Raw genomic sequence first — 11,549 nt, 5'->3', positions numbered from 1 at the left:
TATCTAAAGTATAAATTTTTAGAAATTTATTTATTATTTTATTTTTATTTAAAAATATGTTGATAACTAATGAATTATTTTATATATAAAATAAGATTTAAAGATGGAAGATTTATTTTAAATTTATTCTTAAATATCTTTTATTAAGTGATGAGTGTTATATTTTTTATTAATTAAATTACTTTTATTTTTATTTATTATATTTTATATTAATGACATATATTTTAAATTTAAATTTTAATATTAAGATTTTAAATTTTAAAATGTAAAATTTAAAATGTGAAGAGTGTTGCATCTTTTAGTTTTTAAAAAACGGATTATTACTTTATGAGAGATTGAGAGTTAAATAATTATTCGACGAACTCTATTTTGATTTAAGCTCACTTAGAAAGCTCTTTCGGCCCTGACCCGGAAAAAAAAAAAAAAAAGAAAGCTCTTTCGGCAATCGGTACCCTTTTCATTGTTTATCCAAAGCTTCCTGTGTTGGGGACTTGTGCTGTGGTGGGTCTGCCATGCTGAGAGGTAAGCATCTCTCTCTCTCTCTCTCTCTGGTCATGTCTGTTTCAACGTTTTCTGTTTCTTGCTCCCGTTGTTCTTCATTCTCATTACTATCACTACTTTCATTTTCTTTCTATTTTTTAATTATTATTTTCAAATGTTATGCTAATTTCATTTCTTCTATTTATAGAGCTCTGCGTTTGAAATACGGTAGCTTTTGGTGTCGTCTAATGTAGAAAAGTAGCGGCTACTTTCTACATGTTTCTCTTATTTGTCATCTTTTTATTTTTTATTTTTTACTTATTTATTTGTAAATCCTGTTTTCATCTTTTGATTTTTTTTCCTTTTTCTTTTTAATTCCACATGATGATACCTATTAAGTTTGACTTTATTTTCTTAATATTTATTTTTTGTTTATATGGTTGTGTTTTGATTTTGAAGGATTCTGTTTTTCTTAGAGGGAGAGAGCGAGTGGTTCAAATAGAAGAGGAAAAAGTTGTTATTGAAGATTGATTAGGAATAAAAAATTTGAATTTTTATGTCAAGAAAAGATAGCATAGTATATGATAATGGATCCACATCTTCATGGATTTGGTGGTTCCACAAAGGAATTCCGGTTGGAGAATCAGTCTTTGCCAATTCTGCAGAATCAGAGGTTTGAAAATGGTTTATTTGATCAAAGTAGGGAGTTTGGTTACCTTCAGTCCAATCTTCTGCCACCAGCTAATAATACACATTCATCCTCAATTTTGACAAATGATGAGCCTTCTCCGGAGGATTGCGATTTTTCTGATGCAATTTTAGGTTACATCAATCAAATCCTAATGGAAGAAGACATGGAAGACAAGACATGTATGCTTCAAGATTCTTTGGATCTTCAAGTTGCCGAGAAATCGTTATATGAGGTGATAGGTGAAAAGTATCCATCTCAGCCATTAGGGATTAATCCAAATGATGGGGAAGGAGTTAATGACTTGTTTGAAAACTATGGTAGTGATCTTGTTAATGACGGCGATCTTAGTAGCATTGTTATGAGTAGTTCGTTTCTTCGGAACTCAGAGGAAGTACATCGCCAAAACTCTCAAGGGAATAGCATTTCACAGTCATCTCATAGTTCTTCGAATAGTGTAATAAGCAGCTTGGAAGGTCCTGTTGAATCTCCAAATAGCATTCTTCAGGTGCCAGATATGAGCAGTGAGAGTCAATCTATTTTGCAATTTCAGAAGGGTGTCGAGGAGGCTAGTAAATTTCTTCCAAGTGGAAATGGTCTCTTTTCCAATTTTAGTCCAGCTAAGTTGTCGTCACCATTAGAGCCTAAATTGGGGACCAATGCATTTTCTGTTAAGGTAGAGAAGGATGATGGCGAGTCTTTTCTAGCAGGATCCAAGGGAAGAAAGCATTCTGACAGGGAAGAGGGAGACAACGAAGAAAATAGAAGCAGCAAGCAAGCTGCAGTTTATTCGGAACCTACATTGCGGTCAGATATGATTGATATATTCCTGCTTCACAGCGCAGGGGATGGTAAGCAACATTATATGGCACGTCGCGATGCTTTACAGAATAAGAACACGGACAAGATGTTGCCGAGAAATGGTAAGTCAAAAGCATCGAAAACTGGGAAGGGGCGTGGTAAGAAACAAAATGGGAGAAAAGAAGTGGTTGATTTGAGAACCCTTCTGGTTCTTTGTGCACAAGCTGTTGCAGCCGATGACTCCAAAAGTGCCCATGAGTTTCTTAAGCAGATCAAGCAGCACTCGAGTCCTTTTGGAGATGGAAGTCAGAGGTTAGCTCATATGTTTTCAGATGGCCTCGAGGCACGCTTGGCAGGCACTGGAAGCCAAATCTATAAAGGCTTAATTTGTAAAAGAACATCAGCAGCTGATGTTCTTAAAGCATACCATCTCTACCTTGCTGCTTGCCCATTTAGAAAGATTTCAAATTTTATGTCAAACATTACAATTAGGACATCTTGTGCAGACTCAATGAGAGTTCATGTTATAGATTTTGGTATCCTTTATGGTTTCCAGTGGCCGACTTTTATTCAGAGGCTTTCGTGGAGATCTGGGGGACCACCGAAACTTCGGATCACAGGAATTGACTTCCCACAACCTGGTTTCAGGCCTGCGGAGAGAATCGTAGAAACGGGACGTCGCTTGGCAGCTTATGCTGAAACTTTCAATGTCCCATTTGAGTACAACGCCATAGCGAAAAAGTGGGAAACAATTCAACTCGAAGAACTGAAGATCGATAGAGATGAGTATGTTGTTGTTACTTGTTTTTATCGAGGCAAAAACTTATTGGATGAATCTGTGGTGGTGGAAAGTCCAAGGAATAAGTTCCTCAATTTGATAAGGAAGATCAACCCGGATATCTTCATTCATGGCATTATTAATGGGGCCTTTAATGCCCCTTTTTTTGTTACTCGATTCAGGGAAGCACTGTTTCACTACTCTTCACTGTTTGACATGCTTGAAACTATTGTGCCTCGTGAAGACTGGGAGAGGATGCTGATTGAGAAGGAGATATTCGGGCGAGAAGCATTGAATGTTATAGCCTGTGAAGGCTGCGAGAGAGTCGAGCGGCCAGAGACATATAAGCAGTGGCAAGTCCGAATATTAAGGGCCGGGTTTATGCAACAACCTTTTGATCCTAAGTTAATAGGGATGGCAATGGATAAAGTAAGGTCTGGCTTTCACAAGGATTTCCTAATTGATGAAGATGGTCAGTGGCTGGTGCAAGGTTGGAAGGGGCGAATCATTTACGCACTCTCTTGTTGGAAACCTGCATGACTAAGATGGTACGACCACATCCGCTGAGGGTTTTCTGAATTGGTTTTAGTCATGAGGATTTCAGGTAATGTAGCCACCCCATATTTTTCAGTTCATCTGGAAAAATATGGCTTGTGTGATTGTTATGCATTGTGAACTGAATCTGATGAAATTGAACAGGGCATGTGCAATTTGGTTCAAGCTGCGAGCTCGGTTCACCAAAACATGGTTACTTGGATAGCCTGGCAAGGAATCAGAGAATGGTTTAACCATTTGTGAGTTGTACCACATGCCTTTCAGCGTTAGATCATTTAGGAAGTTTATAGTTTGATTCCTGACGTGGGTTTTCAGATTAATCCAATCTAGTGTTGTAGATTAGTTTGCCTTGTAATAAAGTCAATCTTTTGAGTTTGATTGCTGTTTCCAATTTTGAGGTTAATACCCTGACACCTTTTGTAGGTAACTTAACTGAAGATGATATAGCTTGTGTACTTTTTTTCTGTGAACACAATCTAATGTGACATATTATCTGGTTCTCATGGTAGTTAATGACTCACGAAGTACTTAGAAGAAAAGAAAGATCTCTTTAGAATGGAGAAATTATCTAAATAAAAAGTTTAGCCTTTTATTCTTTTTATTTTAGTTTTTGGAGACAATGGCAGGAAGAAAATTTCAGGCATCACACTGGTAAACCACACTGGATTTTGGTTCACCTAAATAATGTAAGCTTTACAAGTAAGAAGACGTAAATTCTGGAATTTGAAGATTTGGTTACCTCGACAATACCCCAAACATAAACAATTCAAAACCCCTTACCAATATCACAATCTAGGGTCATCATGTTTGAAAAATAATAAATAAATAAATACATAAATTGATTTCTAAAGAATTTTAGATCAAATACTTTTGTTTTCAATAAATATTTATTTTATAAAAGGTTCTGAGAATTATTTTCGTTAGAGAGATTGGTTTTACCGTTATTTTGAAAGGAGACTAATTTGTTTTAAAGTGTTATTTTTAATCTTTAATTGTGTTATAATAAACTTTATTACCGATTTATTTATTCATCATATATATTAAAAATTTGATCGCAAATGAGAATAATGAGTGTTTTTCGATTTGAAATTCTTTCGGGATTAATTTGAGTGTTTTCTAAAAAGTAATTTGATTTACTTGTAGTTATTGGAAATGAGTCAATGAACAAAAGTGGTACGACATCTCTATACAAATTCTCAAGAATTTATAGACGTGTGAAACATTAAGGATGTTGCAGATGAACTGTTCATTAAATAATTTCGTTAAGTGCCTAATGACTAGTTTCGCTTTCAACCCTGTTGATTTCTAAAAGAAGTAGTCGAACTTATTATTTATTTTGGAGTATTTCAATGGTATACACAACATTTAATAGTGGTGCGGTGCCGTGGTGGTCCTCGTTCCTGGGATGTGATTGTTTTACGAGATATTCCCAAAAGGGGTAGAAATAGAATTCATTCCTCAAGCAATTGAAAGTATAGCCATGGGAACCTAAAAGCTGTTATATTAGTATATTTTCAGACAATCTTTTTTTATTTTGATAATTTTTCCAAAAAATTCGTAGAACTCGTTAGAACGGTTTTATTTGTGATTTTGTAGGGCTATAATGACTAGATTTTATTCAGGATAAAATTTATTGTTTTTAATATTTTTTAAAAATTTATTAATATTTAATTTATTTTAATTTTATCTTTAATATTATTGATAATTTTAATATTACTGTTGTCGTTAAATTTTATATAGTCAACAATTAGTCAATTAGTCAATTTTTTTTAACAGTTTTACGTGCTAGTCATTATTTGGTTAAAAAATTTTAATATGGAAATAATATTCTATATATGCCCCAAGATGAAACTGTGAGGTATTATTCTGGGATGTTGTGGGCCTTATGTTTCTCCCACTATACGAAAACTGTTTAAATTTAATTTTTTTTAAAATTTGTTTCTTTCATATCTCGCACTGTGCGAGGAAGTAATTCGAAAAAGGGCCTATCAGCCATCTCACACCATGCGACAAACTTTTTTATTTTATTTTTTAAAATAAATCAAATTGTTCACAGCGAAAAAATTTTTGACAATATTTTTGTCAGTTCGTTGAGTGGAGGAATATTATTTTATCTTGTAAAATATTAATATTTTAATATTAATTTTAAAAAAATTTAATTATTTTATTAAATTAACAATTAAAATATTAATATCTACTCTCCTATATAAAAGAGTTAACCGAATTTGCAAATGAGTTCACTTTCACTCCTCTCTTTATATTCAGATTCATTTTCACTCTTCTCTTAACAAAATTTTCATTTCTATCCCTTTTTTCAAAATGTTTGTAGTGTGTCACAATTTTTTTTAGTTTTTGTTGTAAGAATAAGGAAGCTAATGTGAGTGTATTGGTATATTTTGATCGTAAAGTTATATCATATAGAACTGAGGGTGTAAAATTTATTTGTTGAAATCTAATTTCTTTTACTATTTCTTGCACGTTATTATTTGAAGAGTGAAAAAATAGATTATGCCAACATTTACACGGAGATATTTCAAAAAGAATTAGTAATATTTTATAAAGGCAATCGATGTTATTTTTCGGTGGTGTGATACAATTTCAATCGATAAATGTGATTGATGAAGCCACTATACTAGAGATATTAATAATTTATAGACAGAATCAAGCTCATGTGCCAATCTTGGAGTTGAATGTTGAGTTCAAGTAATTGGATAATACCCACAAAGGAGATGAATCATTGCTAAGTGAAGGAGACAATATAGACTAGGAAGAAAACAATAGTGATAGTGAAGAAGAGTTCTTAGCCAACAATGACATGTTGGGAGGAAGTGACGAAGGGAACGAGAGTTGTCCTGAATGAGAGTTCTTTCATGTGTGCTCTGGACCTCGACACTATGCTGCACCAGAATTTGTTGAGTTTGCAAACCCAAGTATGTGACTTTATCATTTTGTAAAGAATGTTGGTAAAATTTTAATTTTATTTTTAAAGAATGTTGATTATCTCAAGATTTCGCATGTAGCTACAGTAGTTGATATTAAAATTCTTTTACACTGAAAAAAATAACAAATAAGTTTCATTATTTTGCTTGATATTGTAACTGCATGAAACAAACTGCCTATAGGCCAGTGATATTTTAATTTTATTTTGAGTTAAGATGTTAAACGCTGTGAGTACTATAAGAAAAAGCAATATTTGTAACAAAAAAAATTGTTACAAAAAATCAAAATTTTGAAACAAAAGAATTTTGTAACAAAAAAAGGGGCCCTTGCCAGTATGTCCCGTTACAAAAAGTTTTTGTAACAAAAAATGGAACTGTTACAATTCAAAGTGATATTTTGTAACAAATTTTTCTGATACAAAAAATCAGAAGTCGTTACAAAAGTGGTAACAAATTTTGATCTTCAAGGTATTTTTGGTGACAATCTATTTTTTCCTATCATTAAATTTTGTTACAAAATGTAACTTGATTTTGTAATGTTTTTTTTTTCTTTAGTTACAAAAGCAAAATAATTATTTTGTAACAATTTTTTTAATACAAATTGCATGCATAATTTACTAAATTATTTTTTAAATTAACTAATATATTAACTATTTTAATAAGCAAGTCTACATTTATATAATATGCAAAAACATACATAATTCAAACATGCCTCATTTAGCTAAAATTGTTTTAAAACAAAATAACATTAGTGAGTACATTGATTAGTTCTACAAGTTATATGTCTTGCATAAGTTCAACAAAAAGTTAAAAGTTCTAGCATAGATTAGTGTCTCTATGAATCAAAATATTCTTGAGCCCTCAAGGTAGCATGTGGTCACCATTTCAACACTTTTGTAAATAAGAAAAACCAAAACAAAAAATTAGAAACAAGATATAACACTAATTATAATTTTTTCCATTAAGTTTTATCCAAAATGTTTAGAAAAATTTCGGCAGAACCTCCCCTAAAACTTGGATATTTCCACCGTCTACGGTTCCAACAAAAACAACCAATTCGCAACTTATTTCTCAGCCAATACACAACCAAATTTATCAAACCAAATAATAGGACATTTGTCATTTCTCAACCATGACACAAGTAAAATGTGATAAATAGATCCATATACAAATTAAACTATACTACTAATATAGGAATCATCTAGGAAAATATATTAAAATCATAAGCAATTTTATGAGTACCTTTAGGGTCTATTAGCATTTGAAACCCATGCGTAACATCTAGCAACCTCCGGTAAGATACACACGAAATACATGCAGGATCATCATTAAAACCATCATACTTGCCGACCATCGATGAACAGATCGGATTAACCAACCAATAGAAGCATATCGTCGATTACCTGCTCCTATGATTCGAATACACATCAATTGGCGGGCTCCGCTGTTATCGGCCATCATTAACCAATGAGATTGTAAAGCGGGTACTAATATTGCAGATTGATGCATTTCGGTTAAAACACCTCAAAAAACCCGATTTGTGCGGATTCTTCCCCCAACTAACGAAGAGATCTTGGCGGAATTGCCACATATGAAATTGAGCACAATTTTGCAAAGAAATAGCCCGCTTGTTTTCTTCAATACGTGTTCTGAAATTTTAGTTTACAGGCACATTCTTAAAAAATAATTAATTCTAATGCATATCTGGTTTAAAAATTAAGAACAGCTAATATAATACCAAAGCTGCATGGTGGTATGTCACTTACCTATGAACCATATTATAGCAGCAAGAAAGAAAATGGATGTTAAACAAAGTGTTGTTTTCCTCCAGTCATTAATATGATCCTGTGCAGGAAAACTGTTTTGCTTAGAATAAAAACAAATGTTAAAATAGGAACAAATACAGGCAAAAGGCTGGAACAGCCAGCAGGTCAGTAAATCATGAGTATGGATGCATCAAAATGTAAAACGTAAGGCAGCACAGTACTTGTTACTAGTTTTGTCAACTTCTTTTCCATATATGTTAATTCAAGAGGGATGTTGAAAGTTGCCTAACCAAACTAAGATGTGAAACCCTTTTACATCAAAGGGAGAGATGAGAAAGAGAGAACAGTTTGGCTAAGTGAAGTGTAACTAAAAGTAACCTGCAGGATGCCAACAATATCAGGAAAAATAAGGTGTAACCTGCAGGATGCCAACAAGTGGTGAGGAAGGCACATCACCAAAGATATGGATTGAAACTGTAGATATTGCCATGGACAGCGCCCTCAAAATTGGTTTTACACAATGAAGAGAAACATAATTTACAGGAGCCTACAAAAAGGGACACAAATTTAAGACTAGAGTTTTATGTTATATATCATTATCAGGTTCTTATGAACATGCAGTAACATGCAAGAAGATGAAATACCAACCATCTGAATCTAGAACAGCCAGTCCAATATAAAGTAATTGATTGCAATTATTATGCAAGTAAAATGGTAGGTTGACCCAAAAGAAAAAGAAAAACCCTTCAAGTGGCTCATAATGTTACCTGATGAGCGGATAATTTATACGCTTTTTGGCATTGTTTTTAGGTATTTTTTAGTATGATTTAGTTATTTTTTACTATGCTTTTATTAGTTTTTATGCAAAATTCATATTTCTGGACTTTACTATGAGTTTGTATATTTTTATGTGATTTCAGGTATTTTCTGGCTGAAATTGAGGGACTTGAGCAAAAATCTGATTCAGAGGCTGAAAAAGGACTGTAGATGCTGTTGGATTCTGACCTCCATGCACTCGAAATGGATTTTCTGGAGCCACAGAAGCCCAATTGGCGCACTCTTAATTGCGTTGGAAATTAGACATCCAGGGCTTTTCAACAATATATAATAGTCCATACTTTGCCCGAGTTTTGACGACGCAAATTAGTGTTTAACGCCAAGTCTTTACCCTATTCTGGCGTTAAACGCCAGAACTGGCATAAAAACTGGAGTTAAACGCCAGAAACAGGCAGCAACTTAGCGTTTAACTCCAAGAGAAGCCTCTACACGTGTAAGGCTCAATGCTCAGCCTAAGCACACACCAAGTGGGCTCCGGAAGTGGATTTCTGCACTATTTGCACTTAGTTACTTATTTTCTGTAACCCTGGCTACTAGTTTAGTATAAAAACAACTTTTAGAGACTTACTATGTACCTGATGACATTTCTACACTTTACATTGTATTTTTGACGGAATGAGTCTCTAAACCCCATGATTGGGGGTGAGGAGCTCTGCTGTGTCTCGATGAATTAATGCAATTACTTCTGTTTTCTATTCAATCACACTTGTTTCTGTTCTAAGATACCCGCTCGTACTTAACCGTGATGAATGTGATGATCCATGACACTCATCACCATTCTCAACCTATGAACGCATGCCTGACAACCACTTCCGTTCTACCTTAGATTGAGTGTGTATCTCTTAGCTTCCTGGTTCATGATCAGAGTCTTCGTGGTATAGGCTAGAATTATTGGCGGCCATTCCTGAGATCCGGAAAGTCTAAACCTTGTCTGTGGTATTCCGAGTAGGATCTGGGAAGGGATGAATGTGACGAGCTTCAAACTCGTGAGTGTTGGGCGTAGTGACAAACGCAAAAGAATCAACGGATTCTATTCCAACATGAGTGAGAACCAACAGATGATTAGCCGTGCGGTGACAGCGCATTTGGACTATTTTCACTGAGAGGACAGATGGTAGCCATTGACAACGGTGATCCACCAACATACAGCTTGCCATGGAAGGAGACCTGCGTGCGTGAAGAAGAAGACAGTAGGAAAGCAGAGATTCAGAAGACAGAGCATCTCCAAAATCTCAATCTGTTCTCCATTACTGCATAACAAGTATTATTTATTTTATGTTAATTACTCTTCATAAACCCAATCATTTTTATTATTAATTTCCTGACTAAGAATTACAAAATAATCATAGCTTGCTTCAAGCCGACAATCTTCGTGGGATCGACCTTTACTCACGGAAGGTATTACTTGGATGACTCAGTACACTTGCTGGTTAGTTGTGCGGAATTGCAAAAGTGTGATTGTGATTTCGTGCACCAAGTTTTTGGCGCCGTTGCTGGGGATTGTTCGAGTTTGGACAACTGACGGTTTATTTTGTTGCTTAGATTAGGAATAATTTATTTTTGTTGGTTTAGAGTCACTAGAATTGCATCTGCTATTTTCCTTTCAAAAATACTATTTTTCTTTATTAAATTTTAATTTTTCTTTGAGTCTTCTGTTTGAGTTTAGATTCATATTTTAAGTTTGGTGTCAATTGCATGTTTTTATTTTCCTTTAAATTTTCGAATTTGTATTCATTGTTCTTTCTTGATCTTCAAGTTGTTCTTGCTATTTTACTTATTTGATCTTTAGTTTTTCCTGTTCTGTGTCTTTTCTTGTTTTTCTTGTGCGTTTTCAAATTATCAATATTCAAAAAAAATTTATATACATTAAATACCTTTTTAAAACACGTTAAATTTATAGCTCAGTTGGCTAGAGCGTTGTGCTTATGTTCTTGGTAATTGGGTATCTTTCTTTTAAAAATTTTTCAAAAATAATTTTTCTTTGATTAAATCTTGTGTCAAACTTTTAAGTTTGGTGTTCTCTTGTTATTTTTCTTTAATTTTTGAAAATTTATTTTTAGTTTTCTAAAAGTTTTAAGTTTGGTGTTCTTTTTATGTTCGTGAGTCTTTGAATTTTATTCTTGTTGTTCTTGTGAGTCTTCAAGGTGTTCTTGAGTCTTCTTTATATTTTGATCTTAAAATTTTTAAGTTTGGTGTTCCTTGGTGTTTTTCCTCCAAAATTTTCGAAAAACAAGGAGCATTAGATCTAAAAATTTTAAGTCTTGTATCTTTTGTGTATTCTTCTCTTTCCTCATAAAATTCAAAAATAATAAAAAAAATATCCTTTCCTTTAATTGCTCATAATTTTCGAATTCATTAGGTTGATTTGGTCAAAATTTTTAAAATCATATCTTTTTCAAAATCTTATCTTATCTTTTCCAATCTCAAATTTTAAAATCATACCTTTTTCAAATCTTTTTAATTAATTACTTATTTTAATTTTCAATTTTCTTTTTATCTATTTTTCTAATTTTCAAAATTATAGTTAATTTTTTTATTATTTTATTTTATTTTATTTTCCGTTTAATTTTCGGTATTCAAAAAAAAATTTGAAAAATTAATTTTTTTTTATTTTACAATCCACATCATCTCCCTTTCTCAATCATGGATCTAAGTGGAAATGAACAGTCCAGAAGCACTTTGGGGTCATATGCTAATCCCACTAC

General features: G+C 33.1%; 1 protein-coding gene across 3 annotated transcripts; it reads left to right on the top strand.

The window, feature by feature from the left end:
- The first annotated feature begins 333 nt into the window (after window positions 1–333).
- LOC112743208 (scarecrow-like protein 9) lies at window positions 334–3,810 on the top strand. Of its 3 annotated transcripts, none has more exons than XR_003171932.3 (3): window positions 334–522; window positions 940–3,351; window positions 3,447–3,810. XR_003171932.3 is itself a non-coding variant. In XM_025792414.3 (2 exons), exon 2 carries the CDS (start codon window positions 1,062–1,064, stop codon window positions 3,285–3,287), a length of 2,226 nt encoding a protein of 741 aa, XP_025648199.1. In that variant the 5' UTR covers window positions 377–522; window positions 957–1,061; the 3' UTR covers window positions 3,288–3,810. The 3 variants fall into 3 exon arrangements, 1 of the variants encoding a protein (XP_025648199.1); XR_011870969.1 differs by having other exon boundaries at window positions 406–522; window positions 957–3,351; XM_025792414.3 differs by having other exon boundaries at window positions 377–522; window positions 957–3,810.
- The last annotated feature ends 7,739 nt before the right edge of the window (window positions 3,811–11,549 follow it).

Source organism: Arachis hypogaea, chromosome 14 (genome assembly GCF_003086295.3).
Source record: "Arachis hypogaea cultivar Tifrunner chromosome 14, arahy.Tifrunner.gnm2.J5K5, whole genome shotgun sequence".
NCBI lineage: Eukaryota > Viridiplantae > Streptophyta > Magnoliopsida > Fabales > Fabaceae > Arachis > Arachis hypogaea.
This window is presented reverse-complemented; position numbering and strand designations above follow the sequence as displayed.